General features: G+C 34.4%; 2 protein-coding genes across 2 annotated transcripts in view; both read left to right on the forward strand.

Annotated features, from left to right (window-relative positions):
* The window catches only part of RAD54B (RAD54 homolog B), a 111929-nt gene that overhangs the window by 39600 nt on the left and 51987 nt on the right, over positions 1–20342 (forward strand). The window lies entirely within an intron of this gene.
* Positions 4799–9545, forward strand: FSBP (fibrinogen silencer binding protein). The gene is made up of 2 exons (XM_068983890.1): positions 4799–5172; positions 9020–9545. The coding sequence occupies exons 1-2, from the start codon at positions 4799–4801 to the stop codon at positions 9543–9545; spliced, it is 900 nt and encodes a 299-aa protein (XP_068839991.1).

Raw genomic sequence — 20342 nt, forward strand, 5'->3', positions numbered from 1 at the left:
TCTTTTTTAAACCAGTTCCAAGAATGTATATTTCCATATGTATTCCAAGTGGTTTTTGAAATTGATTATTTACTATTACATTACTTTTCCCCTCACTGGGTCTTTGTTGTTGCGCATGGGCTTTCCCCATGTGCAGTGCTTGGGCTCATCGTGGTGGCTTTTGTAGCAGGGCGTGGGCTCAGTGGTGGTGTATGGGCATAGTTGCCCCCAGGCATGTGGAATCTTCCCAGACCAGGGATCAAACCCCTGTACCCTACATTAGCAGAAGGATTCTTAACCACTGGACCACAGGGAAGTCTTCCAGAAGTTTAACAAGATATTTGTGACACTCGTCATAGATTCTGCCCTAGAAAGTTGAGCAAAGTATTTTCATATGTATATGGAACAGTAATAAATGAAATACTAATTTCTTGTTTTAAAATTTCAATAAATCTGGGTTTTTAGACTTAACAGAGAAGCATCTGTTGGAGTAGAACTGTTTTTTGTTCCATGTCTAGCTGAAATTCTTTGACAGATATAGAACATTAAAACATAGCTGTGATATGAGTTCATGTATCTTTTCATGAATCGGTACAATTCTCTGCAACTTTAAAAATCTTTTGAGATAAAATGTGACTCATGTTAATAGGGCGGTATCTCTTTTATCGTAGAACTCACTTAAATCTAAAGGAAACAGTTAGCAATGTAAAAAATACTGAATTAGTTTATGTTCGATATGTTAGGTCTCATATTCTATAGGCATTTGTTGGTTGCTCAGTTGAAGGTCTTTAATTTTTAAAATATCTTTTAAAATCTTTTCTCCATAATTTCTGATAAAATTTCCACAACTGAAATAATATATATTTTTACCATCTCTTTGTCTAAAAATGGTTTTCTTTTTTTGTGAGTGTGAGAAACCATTTTATAGCTGACCAAAATTGCAAGATCAGACCTTGTTACATATTATTTAAAAATATTTCTGGATATTTAATTTTGATTTGAGATGACTAAACTTCCTCAGTTCTTGTTTGTTGAGAAGAAATTGCTTGTCAGGTTTATTATGTTTATGTTGACACTGTCTCTTAGTATTGTTTAGTTTACTTTAAGCTTTTAAAATGTATTGGGCAACTTATTCCTGTTCTGCTTGGTAAATTACATTTGGTATTCAATGTGAAATATGCAATATGCTTTAGTTCTGTCTTTTTTCTGTATTGTTTCAATAAAAGTTTATGCACCTGCATTTCATTCTACATCAGTAGTGCACTTTTTTACGTTAAAAATTTTGCTCAATATTTTTTAGCTAGAAAATTAATTCTAATTAAGACAGAATAAGTAATTCAGATTAATAATCAATTACAGTTTACACATCGTGTCAATGTAATTTGTGCTGTTTGCATAAAATATTCAGACAAATCAATTAAATGTTATATCAGTGCATAGAAAAAATTCATTCAAGCAGAATCTCTGATTCAAGATTGACTACACTGGTGATGTGATTATGTGTAGTGTCAAGAAAAATTGTACTGACAAGTTAAAACAGGCAAGAAGACTTTACTCAAGACTGTTCCAACAAGGGAGAGACACAACTCAGATGCTGCTACAGCAGGGGTTTGTAGCTAATGGGCAGGGTAAGGCAGTCAGGTAAAAAATTACTGAGAAAAACTTGGTTAGGTATAAAGGGTGGGAGTATCAACAGTTTGGTTAGGTTTCAAGGGTAGGGGGATTGCCTGTAAACTGGTTTAGTAGGATTCTTGTTAGTTGAGGAGAAGGCTTAGAGGAGCCTGATTAAAGTTTGGTCAAGGAGGGAGTTCTTGTCAGTAATACTAGAAACAATAAAATCATTTGTGACAGTTTAAGTAAAAATATAATCCTATCCAAATAATGAAGTTGTGTTTAGTGGAATAACATGCTGCTTCAGTTAAAAAATTGTGTTTTTTATCAATAAAAAACTAGGGCTTCTCTTGTAGTTGAGCTGGTAAAGAATTTGCCTGCAATGCAGGAGGTGCCGGTTGGATTCCTGGGTCAGGAAGATCCCCTGGAGAAGAGATAGGCCACCCACTCCAGTATTCTTGGGCTTCCCTGGAGGCTCAGATGGTGAAGAATCTGCCTGTAATGCGGGAGACCTTGGTTCGATCCCTGAGTTGGGAAGATCCCCTGGAGGAGTGCATGGCAACCCACTCCAGTATTCTTGGTTGGAGAATCCCCATGGACAGAGGAGCCTGGCAGGCTACAGTCCCTAGAGTCCCAAAGAGTTGGACACGACTGAGCGACTAGGCACAGCACGGCACAGTTAAAATTCAGTAAAATAAAAAAATTCAATCTCTTCATCCCATTAACCACATTTAAAATGCTCAATAGATGGACTTCCCTGGTGGTCCAGCGGTTAAGATTGTCCTTCGCTGCAGCAGTTCTGGGTTTGATCCTTAGTTGGGGAACCTAGCCCATGTGCCTCAGGGCCAAAAAAAAAAAAATTGCTCTATAGCTGGCTGTGGCTCAGGGCTCCTGTAATTAGACAGTGGTGTTCTAAACCTTTTTGGACTGTCATTACCTGTGTGTTGACCTGCATTCTGAACCTAAATATATATTTTCTGTACCCACAGAAATATTTAGGTTTGGGTGTTTTTGATAAGCATAAGGGAATTATATTGTATGTATTTTTGTTTCACTTGCTTTTTTTTTTTTTTACTTACCAATTATTTTGGAGCTTGTTTTGTGTCAATACATAGAAATCTGCCTCTTGCATTTTAATGCTGCCCAGGGTTGACCATAGTATGGATATACTTTAGTGACTTTAACTGTTCCCAACTGATTGCTCTTATATTGCTCCCAGTACTATGCATCTACTAAGAAGGCCTTGTGTGTTTGAGTATTTTTCCAGGTAGATTCTGAGAAGTAAAATTACTGCAATTTTAAAAGTTTTTGCACATGTAAACTATGATTAGATACTCTCAGATTGCCATCACAAAACCATTTTACACTCCCGTGAACATTTCCTGAATAGTACTCTTTGTCCTGCACCTTCATCCTCTCCTGACATTTTCAGTCATTAAGAATTTTGCGAGTCTTATGAATGAAAATCATTTTTGGTATACATTTCCTTGATAGTGAGATTGAATGATTTTTCATGTTTCCATTAGCATTTCATTTCTTAACACAATATTTGTATTTAAAGATAGTATATATCCTGTGTTCTTGCTTTTCTTCAAGTAACTGATCAGGTGGCTGGAGCAGGTTGGTTTTCAGTTTGCTTCTCTATGGACCAGAATCATTTACATGACTATTTTCTGCAGTCTTACTCAGCAATAAAACTGCTCAAAAACACTGAAAGGCTAGAGACCACTAAAGAATCAGATTACCCTCTAGAGTTTGCCAGAAAACACCTAGCATCCTATAATGCCCCCGGCAATCTTTCACTTTTTCTCCTGACAAATAACATATTTAAAGCTTCTAGCACATTGTCTGGCTCAGAGTGAGAACTTAATAAATTTAATTCTCTTCCATTGAAAGAATGAAAAACAAAGTAATTGAAAATTTATGGCATTTCTGTAGAGCTGCAGTTCTTTGGATAGGGTCTGTGTCTAGATTTCTAGATTTGGGCTTCCCTGACAGTTCAGTATTTACCTTTGTTTTCCTTGGGTCTTTCTCAGCGCTTGGGAACATTATTCTAGGTAGGTGTTCAGTAATTGTTTGATTGAATGTAACTGTGTTGAAGTATGTTCTAATTCATTCTCCTGTCTGGAAAAACATGTATATCAGGAGAAAATAGGCTTGTTTGTTTACTTTGTTATTTATCATGTTTTCAGACAGAGATTGGGAAATATATCCTAAACACACAAATGGATAGCCTTGCAAATGACAAGACTGACTGTTTGCTTTCATAGTCCAAATTGTGTGAATATAGCTAAACAGAAATCCTCTTCAGTACTAAGAGCCAATGTGATTTTGTTGTGTGCATTCTCAAGGCATTATTATGCAGTTCTGTGAATGGTGTTTTCTACACATGGTAAAGCAGGCTAGCTTATTCAAAGTACGTTACAGCTGGAATAATCCATTGCTTTAAAAATAATTTTTATCTGCTTTTTTAGATTTAGTGTTCAAATATTTTTTCGTAAGTAACTGGGGAAAAAAAAATACACGGTGGCTACTGTACACTGTAAAATGAAGGAGAAGCTTAGCTTTACTGTGGAGTCTGAGCTGGGTGTAACCTAACTAGCTAGAGGATATGCAATTCCTGATTGACAGCAAGACCAGCATTAGGCAGATTTTGTAAGAGAGAGCAGCAGCTCAGAAACCGTGATAAGGGCTCTGTTAGGAATCACTGCACTCACCACTCATATCTTTAGTTTTTTCATTTTTCTGCCTATTGGATTTGTAAACAAACAGCACAAAACAGTTCCTCTTTTGTTTTTATTAAAGTGATACTGCAATGCAGTTTCAGTCTATCAGCTAGGCAAACGTGTCGAAATTTGATATTCTCACTAAATTAGCCAGTTTTTAGCTGTGTTCTATGCTTATCTCTAGACCTTTGTGTATTAAATCCTATCTCGAGCTGTTCTCTTTATAAGCAAGTGTGTTTTGCTTGTGCCTTCCTGTCTTCTTCAGTGAGAAGCTTTATGTAGGTCAGGCTTGGCTTAAGCAGATTTCCTGAACCTGCGTCAGCTTAAGCTGGAGGAATTTTAATAAACCCTCCCCTGTAGGCGTGGGCCTAAATGAGGCTAGCCTAGTTAAGCCTGATCTTTCTCTGTTTGTGAAAAGAGCTGAGCAGAGCTGAAAGCTGCATGGTGGTTTCAGAAACTGCCTACTTAATTTGAAAAGAACAATGGTAGGAAAAGCTAGATCTTCCAATTTTACCTTATCTGAAAAGCTTGATTTGTTAAAGCTGGTGAAGCCATATGTTAAAATTCTGGAAGAACACACTAACAAACATTCAGTGATAGTGGAAAAGAATAGATGTTGGGATATCATAGCAGTTAACTATAATGCGATTGGAGTAGACCGCCCTCCTCGAACAGCGCAGGGCCTACGCACTCTTTACAAAAGGCTCAAAGAATATGCCAAACAGGAGCTATTGCAGCAAAAAGAGACCCAGTCAGATTTTAAAAGCAATATTTCTGAGCCAACCAAGAAAGTTATGGAGATGATTCCCCAGATTTCCAGTTTTTGCCTGGTAAGAGACAGAAACCACATACAAAGGTAAGCTTTATTTTATTTTGTTGTGGAAAATTATGGCGCCTCCTATCTATTGGGCTCTGGCTTAGTTGTGATAGAGAGATGCATAGTAAACATCCCCACTACGGGAGCAGTGAATAGATTCTTTGTTTTGCATTCTTCAACAAGAAAAGTGAGGCTATGAGGAATTTTTCTGCTGCATTTGATTTAAGCCACTGTTGATTGTCTTCCCTTCCCCCTTCCCTCCTTCTGTAGTTTCTAAAAAGTAAAGGTTAGGGAGGAATAAATAGGATGTAATTTGTGACATTACATTACCTCATAAACTTTTGAAGCTTTAATATTAATTTGTTTAATTAGCTTCTGAGAGGTACCTTTTTCTTATTTCACTTAAGATTACATTTCATTGGATTTTCAGTTTTGTATAAAGTTAGCAGTTTCAGGAGAAATGGGACCCTCGCTTTATTATGAATTTTCACTGTCTACAGTTACTGTTAGTTTCACTGTCTAAGTTTTTGTTGCTAAAAACCTAAAATGAACAATTAAGTAAACTTGTTAGTAGCACCATTGCATATGTATATGTTAAGACAGTTTAAATTATTTTTCTAATTTATACTCAAAAGAGACAAGGAAACACGGGAAAAGGTGTTAATGCGTAATTAATGATTCACATTACGTAATAAAAGTTTTTGTTGCTTTTATGTGTTAATGGTTTAGTTTCACTTTAAGCTCTCCCACAGTGTTTTGCAAGGGTATCAAAATATGAATTTTAATATGTCAATAAGAGCAACTGGATTAGAAACAGTTTTTCGGTTGAATTTTGTGCTCTACGTAACCACTTGCCCGGAAATCTTAAAAAACTATTATCTTACTGCTAATTCAGATTTTAACTCCCAGCAAAAGATAAAAATGGCAGCTTCATGCTTTTTTTGAATCATTTGGAATAATTTAAGCAAACCGTAAACTCCTTGCTAGTTGAGAAATGTTTCAAACTTAACTTTACAAAGTACTTTTCTGTTGGTGAAAGAGTCTTTATATAAGCAAAATGATTAATTACCTGTGAAATTCCTTTGAAGTTAGGGAAGAAATGGGAAAAACCTTCTTAGTCAAACATATTTGTTATTTTGGTAATTTACTAGGATAGTATTTTTGAGCCCAACTTCTTACAATATACTTCTTATTTCTAGTTAATAGCATAGTGAAAGATAACACCAGTGGGAATCTAAGACATGGATACACACTACATTAATTCATGGGGTCACTGCTTAAACTGTTCGCTGTGATGACAAATGATTAAATCCCAGTATGGTGAATGTCAAAAAAAAAAAAACCCTTCACAGTGAGACTGCTTTATACTCATTCAATTTTTTTGCCTCTTTGAGCCATAAAGAACATTGGCTTTGCATTATAGGTATTAAACTACCTTTTGGCTGTAGGCTTTTATAATTTGAAAACTAAAACTAAATGTAGTTTTATTAAGTTGTGTATTTTAAAAATACAGCAATGTAGAAGAGAAATAATATATATAAAAGATACAAGTATCCGTTTACGGATATATGGTATATGTACACATACATACATACAATATATATACCTACACAATCAGTCTTTTGGGACACCAACATTTCTCTGATAACATGAGTTAATTGATTTACACATTTCTATACCTACTGGATTTACACATTTCTGTGCCTACTGTTGGAACAGTTTTTTCAGTTTTTAAAGGTAAGAGTATCAGAAATATGCCACTTAAACACTCATGTCAGCATATCTGCACGGCCACTTTCTCTACACTATGATTTTCATTTAATTTATTTATATATTTAATATACTTATTTGACAGCATCTTGACTCTTAATTATCTCAGAAGTTTATAATTACAGTATCTTAATTATGCTTCTGTATAAATATGCCTGTTAATCTCATCAAACCCTCTATACTTAATAAGGAAAATGCTACTACATATTTTAAGGTATTTAAAGATATGCAACTATTTCATAAGGCTGTTTCTGCAATTCACATTGATTTATGTCTTTATTTTTGCCTCTCTTTAATATCAGATTATATTTTGTGTTTTTATAACCAATTTGATCCTCAGAATTCATATTCATAAATTTTAAAAGTCCTTTTCTGTTTGATCATTTTTAGTGACTTTCTCTAAGTCATTTTTAGACTTTGTTATGCCTTGTTTGTGATGTTTTAAACTAAAATAGCATGGAATATAACAGATATAAGGCATATTTTAAATTTACATGGGAGTATATTATCTATGTTTAATTGTGAGTCTTAGAGTCTATTATACATACTAATTTGGAAAAGTAATTATGTAGGTTTTTAAATTTTCATTTGTAGCTGTTTCAACTTTTTCCCACTCTAGGATTTAGAGATGTTAGTAAAAGTAAATCTTACTAATTTGAATTACATTTGTATTCCTTTTTTTGCTTTCAAAAATCATAAAGTCACAAAGGCAAGATTATAATTTATATAATCTTTTATACAAATAGATTTTTCATAACATATTAAATATCTTATTTCATTTGTACCTCTTAGACAAATATCTGATATTTCTAGCAATTTAATGCTATTGGTGACATACGGAGAGTTTAAATTCTTTTCCTTATGTTCTACTTGAAACTTGTTCCAGCATTTTAACCACCCACGTGGAATGCATTCTTACTTGTATTACTTATTTATGATTTATAAAATGTTCTTTCAATTAAGTGTAGCATTTCCATTAATGTTCCAATAATCTCTTTCACCTCTATAACTTTTATTTTTAAGTTAGGCAGAGACATATTTTTAAAAAAACCTAAGAAACATTGTATTCTTAATTCACAACTTAATGTTACACATGAAATTATTTAAAAACCAACAGAATTTCAAGGAACATTGTGTTTTGTCATAACAAATATTGGTATATCAAAATTTAAATTATGCTAAAACTGTAGTTGCTTCTAATAGGAGTGCATATTTTATGGAAATTTCATGTAAATTTAATAAAATATCAATATATAGAGGCCATTAAAAATTGCATTAAAAACACCATTTCATTTATTCAGTCTTTCAACCTATGACGAGTACCTACTAGATTCCAAGTACAGTATGATGCTGGTTACTGATGATTCAGTGGTGGACGTAAACCCTTGCTCTTGTACACTTCACCTGGCCACTGGTTAAAAGGCTTAAAGAACACCTGAATCATGTGGTTCTGGATAGATAAGGGGGAAACACCACTGTATTTGAAATTGGACAGTTAGGAGAACCCCCTGCTAGTGGAGCATAACCCAAATCATACATAGTCTTTATTTTTTGTGTGTGTGACAAATACAGAGATCAGTACCTCTCAGAGACTGCCTTGTGCTGTCCACTGGCCTTCCACTGTCTTCCTTCCAAAGTCGTGGACCTCAGTGATTTTTAGATTAATCAGTTCAGGAGAGCAGAAATAGGAGGTCTAGGACTACCATATGGGGATAGTGAGGCCCAGAATGAATTAAATGACTCTTTACAGCATTTAAGAACCTTAGGCTTACAGGGACAATTGATAGCTCCTTGAGAGTGTTAAAAATGCCACTTCTTTTTTATTTAGCTCCATAGCCTTGTTTAGTATTTGTAATTTACTGTTCTTTCAAGAGCCCAATTTTAAAGTTAAGGATAGGGGAGAGCCATATATATATATAAAATGAATATATATATATAAAATAATTAAAATCCCAGCCTTAGTCACTTTATTATTCCAAGGATTAAAAAATATTTTTTGTTTCATAATTTGCTCTTTAGCTTGGTAATTTAATGTATATTAAATATGAAATTATGTTTTAAAATGTTCTTGTGTTCATTTGATTTACATTTTATAATGGTTTTTTGTGTGCTGTAGTGCAAACTTGGATGAGGAAGCACAGGCTGGTACCAGTTCACTACAGGTAATGTTGGACCGCCATCCAGTTGCTATTACAGTGGAGGTGAAGCAAGAAGAAGACATTAAGCCCCCTCCTCCACTGGTTTTAAATTCTCAACAGAGTGATACTTTAGAGCAAAGAGAAGAACAGGAATTAGTGCCTGTAATGGAAAGATCTTTGTCACCATCACTTTCCTCTGTTGATATGAGAATGACATCGTCTCCATCTTCTATCCCAAGGAGAGATGATTTTTATCGGCATGAGAGTGGAGAAAATTTTAGGTCACAATTAGGGTATGATCCTCAGATTCTACAAATGCTGAAAGAGGAGCATCAGGTAATTTTAGAAAATCAAAAAAGTTTTGGATTATATGTTCAGGAGAAGAGGGATGGATTGAAAAGAAGGCAGCAGCTAGAGGAAGAGCTGCTAAGAGCAAAAATTGAAGTTGAGAAGCTGAAAGCAATTCGACTACGGCATGATCTACCTGAATATAATAGTCTCTAAGATTTTTTTCAATCTTGCAATTTGATTATTTTAGTTTTGGCCTGATTAGTTTCATTTGGGAATATCCTGAAGCAGAGTACATATTCTTAAAACATATTGTTAATCTCTGTTATGAAAAAGGCTTTTTTGACATGATTTTCTGATTATTTAATTTTCCTTTGAGATATAGTAAAACTGATGGCATGCTTATAAATTTTTTGTCTTCCTGGGCCTTACAAAAGATGTTTTATTTTGATTATTAACATATATAAATGCATATGTATATACATAAATATTCTTTCAAAGTTCTGAATCTTCAACATTTTTAATTGACACTTTGAAAGCTGTATGTAGTTCAAGCTGTTTATTAATGTTAGGTTAATTTAGAAGCAATACTAGCTTAATAGAAGCTTGTCTATATGACACTGATTTTTATGCTTTCATTCTTTGAAGGAATAAATTCTAGAATTTTAGGGACTAAAATATTAGGGAGTAGAATTTTAGGGACTAAAATGGAAGGTATTTGGAGAACACTTTTCCCACCTCAATTTAAGGGTAATAAAACTGAGGGCAAGGGAAAACTCAGTGATTTACTTGGTTTACCAAAGCTCTTTATAGCATAGCAAGGACCAGCACTCAGTTTTTTTTTCTCTCTAATTTTTCCCCCCTGTGGTTCCATAGAAGAAAAAAATCCGCTAAAGTATCCTCCATGGTAAAAAAAAAAATTAGAAACATTTATTTCATTAAAATTGTCTTTAAAAATTGGTGGATTGTGAAATCAGGGGGATTGTGTCAGTTACTCCCATCTTCCTTTTTTTTTTTTTTTTGGTCCTGCAAAATAAGATATACTGTTGGAGCTGTTATATATTGAGGTGGCCAAAAAAGTTTGTTTGGTTAGTGAATACGTTGTTCAGTAAATGTGTCTTTTTTTACTTAAAACCAAACTAAATTTTTGGCCAATCCAATATGTTGACTCTGAGATTTAATATGTTGATTCATTTTGAATGTCTTAGTCTGAAAAAGATTTCTTTCATGGTAAAATCACAGTAAACTTTAATGAACAAAATTAAAATTTTACTTATAATAAAAATAGCAAAACATTATATGTGTATAACTTATGATATCTGTAGTCTTATGTTTCTGTAAATATTACTATTTTAGTATTTGTGGAAATAAATAAAACCTTGATTCTTAAAGTGTACATACACATTTTGTTAAATCTTTAATATGTGTACTACTTAAGGATTTCTATTTTGGCTAGGGGTTTGCTGAGGAAGGCTATTTTAAGCCAAGCTTTAGAATGGGGTAGGTTGGATTTCAACACTTTTGGGGGAAAAGGCTGTTTATGTCAGAGTGAGCAGCATGAAGAAAGGCATAGAAGAGAAAAAGTGGGTCAGAGTGTATAAGCCCAAATACAGTGCTAAGCCAGGTGATTTTTAAGTGATTTTAAGTGAACACAGCCAGTTAGGGCTGTGATAGTCTGGATGAGGACATATACCTTGACTAATTGGGGTTAGCTACTCTTCAGCTCTAGCAGAATTTTTACATGCAGAAATAAGCAAGAAATCTGCATTTCTATGAGAAATTTTTATTTTTTAAACATTTACAAATAATTTAAAATGTTTAAAATAATAAATACATAAAACAATGGGCCTCATTCAACCATTGGGCTTCTGGCTCATGGCCTTTGGTATAGATAGATCAGTGGTTCACCCAAGAGTGCATCTTGACCAGCAGCTTCAGTATCACTTAAAGAACTTGAGAGAAATGTAAATCCATTCCTTTTGGATCAGCGACTCAAAGGGGAGAGTCCAGCAGTTTGTTTTAATAAGCTCTCTAGAGATTTCTGATGCAAGCTATAAAGCCACTCAAAGAACCACTGAAACAGTATTTTGAAACCTAACGTGGTGCATAAATCATTAGCATTTCAAAAATTTTTGTTGAAGAGTGGGTGAAGGTAAACTGAGGGATATCATTTTGGAAGTTGGAAACTGGTGCTAGATTATGGATTACATTAAAAGCTGTTTTAAGGAATCAGATGTGAATGTATAATGGGAACCCTTGTAAGGCTTTTGACTAGGGGCATATGCCTTAAGCTCTGTCTTAATGTCATAATAGCACCATTTCAGAGTGGGCATTGTAGTGAGGAGATGAAATCCAAAATTTAGGTTATGGCTACAGGAATAGAAAGAAAGTAAATAAAATAGACCCTTACGGTACCGTTTGAGCCTGTTGACTGCTTAATTTCATTGGTGTTTTATATCTGCTATTAGAGTTAAATATTATAAAAATGTCTTGAATGTATAATGTATCCTTTTGACAATTTCATCTTCTTTAATCTGCTCTCTGACTTTTCTTTCAGTCTAAAGACTTTAAAATTCTTATTTGAGGTAATGTTTTTACAGTATAATTCTCGTAAGTCTTTACAGCAGTAAGGTTTAACTTTTTGAAATTATTGAAAGCAAGTTACCATACAAAATGTAATAATTCATATTATAATCTTAGCATGGTACTACTCAGAATTGTTAATGAATGTTCAATTGGAATGCTAACTTTGTACAGCTAAATCAGAGTTTTCCAAATTGTTCTGTGGAATAGTCATTCTATGAAATGTCTTTATTAGCAAAGTAACATGTTCAAAAAAAGTGCAATATACATTTTTTTGGTGATTAGATTCTAAAATGAGTGTGGAAGGTAAAAACATAGACTATACAAAATTGTCCTTAAACATTTTTTTTGCTGCCGAGAAAACGTAGTCTGCTTCAGTAAGATTTTTCACCAGCCGTGTTCAAGATTGTTGTTTCGTTGCTGATACCATGTGACAAATGTGTTAGTGTTTAGGGCTGAATAGAATAGAAAACCTTAGTTTTACATATTTTTAAACACCAGTATTCCACTCATTGCAGTGGAGTTCACTGCAGCAGTTTTTCTGAGTCACTGTTGTTTAATTTTAATCTGCAAAAATTAAAGTGAATGTGATTCTGATTCATTTTTATTGCTCCCCCTCCTCACCCCAGCAACTATAGTTAGCATAGGATAGTTTGTTTTTGAGAAATTCTGTGTGAAAAAGACTTGTTTAACTACTGAACTTGTTTTGGAGGCTGTTTTTTATTATCTTGCAGAGTATCTTAGGGAAATTCTGAGCTAAAGCCTTTTCCTTTTCCTTTCTATATTGACAATGTTTTGAGTTTTTGGCTACTTACCAACTTACATTCACAGTTTTTGCTGAGGACAAGTTTCACTAAGGGGCATATGTAAGGGCAAATTCTATTAGTGCAAATAGAATAGAACTGAAGCCCCCTGACATCTTACATACTACAGAGAACTGTTTGGGGCCATGAGCTTTACTTATGAAATGTAATGCTGGGAAAACATAGAAAGAGTGATTTTATTTTTTAAATGTAGACTTGGTTCTGTATAAATACATTAAATTTGAAAAATATACTAAGTCATAAGACTATTTCATCCAATATATTCGTAATTTAGATAGTGTGTACGTTATTCTTGTCATCTTGTCTTTTCTTACTCATTTGAACTTAAATGGGTATGTTGGTTTTTTTTTTAACAACTTATGACTTTATAAAACTAGATATGATTTGTAATAGCACCCTGAAAAAGTTTATGAAGTTCTTTCATTTCTAACAAATGCCAGATTTCTTAAAATACTGAAATATATTTCTGTTTTGTGTAATGAGACATCAACTTGGTGTAATTTAATTTTGAAAGATTCGTTCTACCTTGTTGCATCATTACTTTCATGAAAATGTTTAAAATATGAATTATTTTTCATGTGCCTTCTTTTAGAATAATGGCAAGTTTTAACTGAGTGTGGTAAATTGTAATTAAAATATACTATAGATGATAGTGGTTAAATGGTTTGTTAATACATGTTCTTTTAAATACATGGTAATATATTGTATTGACTTGTGTACTCTTGTGTGTGCCCTAAGTCAAAGAATTCAGTACTACACAGGTAAAATTTTTTGATGAGACATAATTGAAATAATGACATTTCTTTAGGTGATTGTGCCAGTGGTTGGTGGTGGTTTAGTTGCTAAGTCATGTCTGACTCCTGTGACCCCATGGAGAGAGGAGCCTGGCAGGCTACAGTCAACGGGATTCTCCAGGCAAGAACATTGGAGTGGGTTGCCATTTCCTTCTCCAGGGAATCTTCCCAACCCAGGGATTGAACCTGGGTCTCCTGAATTGTTGGTACAATCTTTACCAACTGAGCTACAAGGGAATCTCTTGTGCCAGTATAGTTGCCAAATATACCATGTCTAAATTTCATAATATGTTTATTTTTTTCAATTGTTAAGATTCACAGACTTTAAAAACCAATTGAACATTTGATAGTGACTTTGATTGTAAATGGTAAAAGTAATTAGATGAAATATGGTTGTAATACTTAACAAAGAGAAAAGAGCAAATTCTTAAAATATATAACTTATTAAACATTAATAGTCATGCCAGATCTTTGTATATGATTTTGAGAAATTGGCCCCATATTTTTTATATATCTTGTATAAGTTGTTTTCACTAAAAATAGCAGCTATGATGTGAATTTATATTATTTATCTTTAGTTTTCAGTTCCTTTGTAAATAGTGGAAAGAAAGTTAATAAATAAATAAATAAATAAATAAAAATATCACCCAAGTTAGCTCACACTTAACTAACATGGATATATCGTTAGACTTATACTTATCACATAGTTATCCATCTATATCCATCCATAAATTCTTTTTTTTTCTTTTAAGGAAAACTTATTTTAAAACAAGTTGCAGAATTAAAATACTTTACCCATAAACACTTCAGCATGAGTATTATGAACTGGAGTTCAATATTTATTTGTGTGTGTATGATTTTTTAAGTAAGATTTGCAGACAGTGAAATCTTAAATACACCATTTGATGAGTTTTGACAAATTACTACACCTGTGTAGCTTATCACTCTATCACTTCTTGGCCATGATCAAGTGTAAAAAGTTATCACCCTAGAATGTGCTCTCCTGCCCCTTCCTAACCGATCCCCTGGCCCCTCAGGCCAGTTATTCTAATTTTTAAAAAAACATATATAAATTTTTCTTGTTCTAGAACTTAATATTATTGAGGTCAGACAGTATGCACTCTTTGTTTCTGTTCTCTTTCATCCATCTTAATGTTTTTAATATTCATCCATCCTCTTATCAGTAGTTCATTGCTTTTTATGTTGCTGAGTAGTATTCCATTTTATAAATACACCACAGTTTGTTTATCCTTTTATCTTTTTTAAAAAAATTACTTTTCTTTATCTAATGAATTTGTTTGGCTGTACCAGGTCTTAGTTAAGGCATATGGGATCTTAGTTCCCTGACCAGGGATCGACCGCAGGCCCCCTGCATTGGGAGCATGGAGTCTTAGCCACTGGATCACCAGGAGAGTCCCCATCCATTATCTTTTGATGGACTTCTGGACTTTTTCCAGATTTTGGTTGTTCTGTATATTCTCGTGTGTGTATCATGAACTTAATGCTGGCTTAGGGAAGATATATGTTTAACTTTTTAAGAAACTGCCAGACCTTTTCTCAAAGTGATTGTACCATTTTACACTTCTATCAACAGTGTATGGATTATTTTTTAAAATAAACTTTTTATGTTTATTGATTGGAATGTCAGAATTGAAATTGATGAATAAAATTTTTATATTTAATTGAATTAAAAATGCTGGGCAGATAGTTTAGATATCTGGGAATATTGTAGTTTCTTGATTTTTTTTTTTCTGTTTTAGCACTAATTGCATATATGCTTTGGCATGAAGAATTGAGAAATATGATGAAATGTATAGTTCCTGCCATCCTCAAAGTATCGTTCTGAAAATGATCTTTAATGCAAAGAAATATTTTCTAGGTTTATTTTATACATAATGATACTTGCAGTTAGTTGACATTCAGTCTGTTTTGTTAGGTAAAGAAAACTATGGATGTTTACCAGTTTGAAGAATTTGTATATTCATGTTTGCATATTTTTTAGTGTAATAAAAACCATATCTTTCAAATCTCACAGTTATATTGCAGTTATATGTTAATGCATATTAAAAGTTCTGATAGCTTTTGATAATTTTGAAACTCAAAAAATATGGTTTGTGAGAATATTTACATTTTTTGTTGAATTTGATGATATGAGACATTTTAAATTCCATTTACTCCATTAAAAACAATGTATATGTTTGGAATTGTTAAAAGAAAAGAATATTAAAGGTTTGGGTTTATGGAATGTATAATTAAGCCACGCAATCTTAGAGTTACTATGCTTAGGACTCATCCATTAAGATGATAATATCCACTATTAATATTTAAATGACCATGTCTCTGCCTTCCTCTTTTGTCCAAGCATGGTTTTAAGCATTCTTACCCTGTGAATTACCTTGTGAATCTTGCTGTACACATTTGAGCCTCTGGTTTATGAAGACTATTTTTGGCATTGATTTGGAAAGCACGTTACAGGGTCAGGGGAGAAGTAGGTCAGAACCAAGTTTAGAAATAAAAACGAATAGCATGCGTGCTCAGTTGCTTCAGTCGTGTCTGACTCTTCCCAGTCCTATGGGCTGTGGCCATTCAGACTCCTCTGTCCACGAGATTCTCCAGGAAAGGATATTGGACTGTGTTGCCATGCCTTCCTCCAGAAGATCTTCCCGACCTGGGAATCAAACCCATGTCTCCTTCATCTCCTGCATTGCAGGCGAATTCTTTACCCACTGAGCCACCTGGGAAGCTTGGGAAAAATTATAGGTTAGAGTGGAATTGTTAGTGGTGGTTAGTCTGGAATGTAGCAAATTAGTCATTATTTTATATGTTACAAGTAGTCTAGACAAAGGAAGTTATGCTCCTAATAGGTTTAATTCCGAATACCTTCATTCTGCTTTTTTGCAGTCATTCTCCTTTGCCTGCCCTATGTGTTAGTCCTTTTCAGTTGCATCCGACTCTTTGCAGCCCCATGGGCTATAGCCCACCAGGCTCCTCTGTCCATGGGATTTTCCAGGCAAGAATACTGGAGCAGGTAGCCAGTCCTTTCTCCTGCCCTGTGCCGCCATTTAAAATTGGACTAAATGGGAAAGGGACAAGTACAAGACGATGATGATGGTCGTCAACATTTGGAGAGCGCTTACTGCATGGCAAAGACTGTTCTAAGCATTTTACATGTATTAGCTAGTCTAATGTAACAACTCTGTGATGTAGGTATTAGTATTGCATTCGTTTGACAATTTATAAGCTGGCACAGGGGTAAGGAACTTGGCCAGGGTCATATTGCTAGTCAGAGCAGACTCAAGCTTCAAGCGCAACCAGTCTGGCTCCAGAGTTCATGCTTTTATTCCTTCTCCTTTCTTTCCTGCAAAAGAAAGGATATATCTAAATCTGGGACTCTTATGCTATTTCAGTTAGTATAAGGAATTCTGAATTCTTAGGATTTAACTACTGTCTTTTGTTCTAGTCAGTTTTTTGTTTTTTGTTTGTTTGTTCTTTTTGCAGGGGCAGGTTTGGACATAACAGGCAGCTCTTCTGGGAATACAACAGGATATTTGACTCTAAGATATCTTTCCCAGCCATTTTTGTTGAAGACAGGCTTTTTGTCCCTTCTTTAATAGCAATCCTGAGAAATTGCATTTTTCTCTTAACCAAGTGAAAATCAAGAACAAATTTGAAAAATACAGAAAGCTTGTCAGTCTTTCATTCAGTGCAGAGTGACTGATACTAGTAGAAATAGTGTATAAAGAAACTAAAATTGTCTAAACTTGCACACCACAACATTTTTTAGAATTCAAAAACTGATCAAAGCATCCCATCTTTTTCATTAATGCTAAAACCCTCAAAACTTTATCTGGAAAAATTAAAACAACAAAAATAACACATGACAACTAACTCATCTAAAAACTGGAATCTTTTTGACTAAAAACTAATGGAGTAATACAGTCTTCATAATACTTAAGCAAAATTTGATTTAGCAAAACTATTTGGTAGAAATTATGGTTATGAAAGAATTTATGTTGGCAAAAATTAAAATGCATAAAGAAGTGATAAATCTTTGTTATAACATTTACTTGGAAAATAATCCTGAATGTACAGTGTGTACAACTATGCAGCTGAGTTCAAAGTTAATTTCTAAGGCTACTTTCTCGTGAAAATTTGTGTTGAGGTAATTCTATTTTAATATCTTTATAAACATGAAGTAAAAATGTGCCTAGAATAAAAATGGCAGTTTTGGAAACTACCTGTTGTTACAGGAATATGGTGATGGCCAAGGTCCAAAGAGACGCTCCTCTCAACACTCTACAGTTTTGTGGGAAAGGCTGGCATTAAATAATTTGTCACATAATTGCTGAGTTAATGCTGAGATAACACAACTTGATGTAGTTTTGCAGTCAGGGAAATATAAACTGTATGGAAGGGTGACTTAGAAATTAATTTAGATAAGCATGTTGAAGGAAGAGAAGTAGAAGGAGCTTTGGCTGGAAGTAATGTTTTCTTCAAGACCTTGAACACAAGTAGATGATTAGATTTACATTTAAAAACTCATGTGTGTAAGCTCAGTCGCTCAATCTTGTGAGACTCCTCAGTCCATGAAATTTTCCAGGCAAGAATCTTGGAGTTGCCATTTCCCTCTCCAGGGGATCTTCTCAACCCAGGGATTGAACTTGTGTCTCCTGCATTGGCAGGCAGATTCTTTACTACCGCACTACCTTGGAAGCCTACATTTAAAAATCAGTAAATATGGAAAATGGCTTTGGGTGTAGGGGTGGCAAGAGAAGACTGTTGATAGAACTGTTGAGAAGACCCTGCAATATTTCCATAGTCCAGAGATGATTATTTGGAAAGAGTAAGAACAATGCAGAAGGCGAATAGTATACAGCTTTGAGGACCATGAAGAGGGTAGAATCAGGTGGATTGTGTGGTTGATTGACTCAGGAATTGAGAAAATGAATGTCCTGGATGATTGGCAGTTTTTTGGCTTCTTTCACTGAAAAATGGAGAAACTGAAAAAGGAGCAGTTTTTGAAGAGAAGATAAGTGGACCTGGTGAGTTTGTGACATTCATGAGACATTCATGTAGACCCAACTATATATATGTGCTGGTATATATACAAATTAGAGTTATGATCTGGGCTAGAGAAAAAAATACAACTTAGTATAGTAATGGTATTGAAGCCATGGGAGCTAATTTAAGGAGATTTGGTACATAGTGAGGGGAGGCAAGCTTAGAACTCAGGGCTGAAGAGCTCCAATAAACAAAGGTTAGACAGGAAGTAAGAACTGGCAGAGATGATTAAGAAATAGCAATCAAGGAAGAGAAAAATTTGAAGTGTGTTAGAAGCTATAAAAATAGAGTTCAGTATTTCAGGAAGAAATGGTCAGCATTATCCAATACTTTGAGGAACTTTGGTCAGGACTAAAAAGTAAAGAGCTCCCTTTTTTTGTGTGTGTGTGGTTTCTTATTTCTTTTTTTTTTAATATAAATTTATTTATTTTAATTGGAGGCTAATTACTTTATAATATTGTAGTGGTTTTGCCGTGCATTGACGTGTACATGTGTTCCCCATCCTGAACCCCCCTCCCACCTCCCTTCCCATCCCATCCCTCTGGGTCATCCCAGTGCACCAGCCCCAAGCACCCTGCCTCATGCATCAAACCTGGACTTAGTGGCCTTTAACACAGCAACTTTGGGGCAGGCCTGACTGGAAGCCAAGTTGGTGAAGTTAAGTTGTGAATTTGAAGAAACCGAGGGAGTAAGTGGTTATTCAGATGATTATAGTGAAAACAGTGGGGACAGGTAACTTTTAGGCAATATAAGTTCCCTTTTTATGGGTGTGTTCTAGTTTATCCTTGAGCATAACACATCACAGAACTTCATTTTTCCATGCTATGGCCTTTTCCTGTGATTTACTGTGGGGAAAGGATTTTAGTAGGGGGAAGTCAAGTGATCTTTTTAAGAGCTCTTTCTTACCCCTAAAATAATGCACTGGTTCTCCCTCCAATCCCATAGTTTCTCATTAAAAATAGAATCAGCCTTTTGACCTGTTACTACAACATAATCATTTATTGAGTTACAGTATAATGTTTAATCGTTTTTAGTGAGTGGGCTTACGTCGACCTGGTACATTTTAATCTGTTAAATTTTATGTGTTGCCAAAACAAATGGTTTTCTTTTTTTTTTTTTAGGAGGGAGGGATAGAGAGGAGTGTTCGAATAACCTGAGCCTATTTAAAATTTCGCAAATTATTTGAAATTTTATTATAATAAAAGGTGTAATGAATTCCTTATAATAAAGAGGATATAAATGGATTTTTGATTCTTCTAGCACATTCAACACTTACTAAGTATTCACCTTTTACATATTAAAATATAGTATTATATTTTATTTTAATTTTTAAATTTTTAGTTTTTTTATTCATGTAATTTTGGTTGTACTGGGTCTGCATTGCTGTGCACAGGCTTTCTCTAGTTGTGGCGAGCAGGGGCTACTCTGTTGCCCTGTGCCGGCTTCTCATTGCGGTGGCTTCTTTTGTTGCAAGTCCAGGCTGTGGGCATGTGAACCTCAGTAGTTGCAGCACGCTGGCTATAGAGCTTGAGCTCAGTAGTTGTGGCACAGGGGCTTGGTTGCTTCACGGCATGTGGAATCTTCCTGGACCAGGAATCAAACCCTTGTCCCTTTGGCAGGTGGATTCTTATCCACTGCATCACCAGGAAAGTCCTTTACTTTAACTTTGACATAATTTCTTACTAATTCAAGTTCTCTTTATTGCCCGTTTTCTACTTATAGATTTCACTGAAATTTTGCAGTAAGAGTTC

Source organism: Capricornis sumatraensis, chromosome 11 (assembly GCF_032405125.1).
Source record: "Capricornis sumatraensis isolate serow.1 chromosome 11, serow.2, whole genome shotgun sequence".
In the NCBI taxonomy this organism is placed as follows: Eukaryota; Metazoa; Chordata; class Mammalia; order Artiodactyla; family Bovidae; genus Capricornis; species Capricornis sumatraensis.

Coding starts and splice junctions, on each gene's coding strand:
- FSBP (XM_068983890.1), top strand. CDS start 4,799: ATGGTAGGAAAAGCTAGATCTTCCAATTTTACCTTATCTGAAAAGCTT. Junction 5,173..9,019: donor GACAGAAACCACATACAAAG/GTAAGCTTTATT, acceptor TGTGTGCTGTAG/TGCAAACTTGGATGAGGAAG.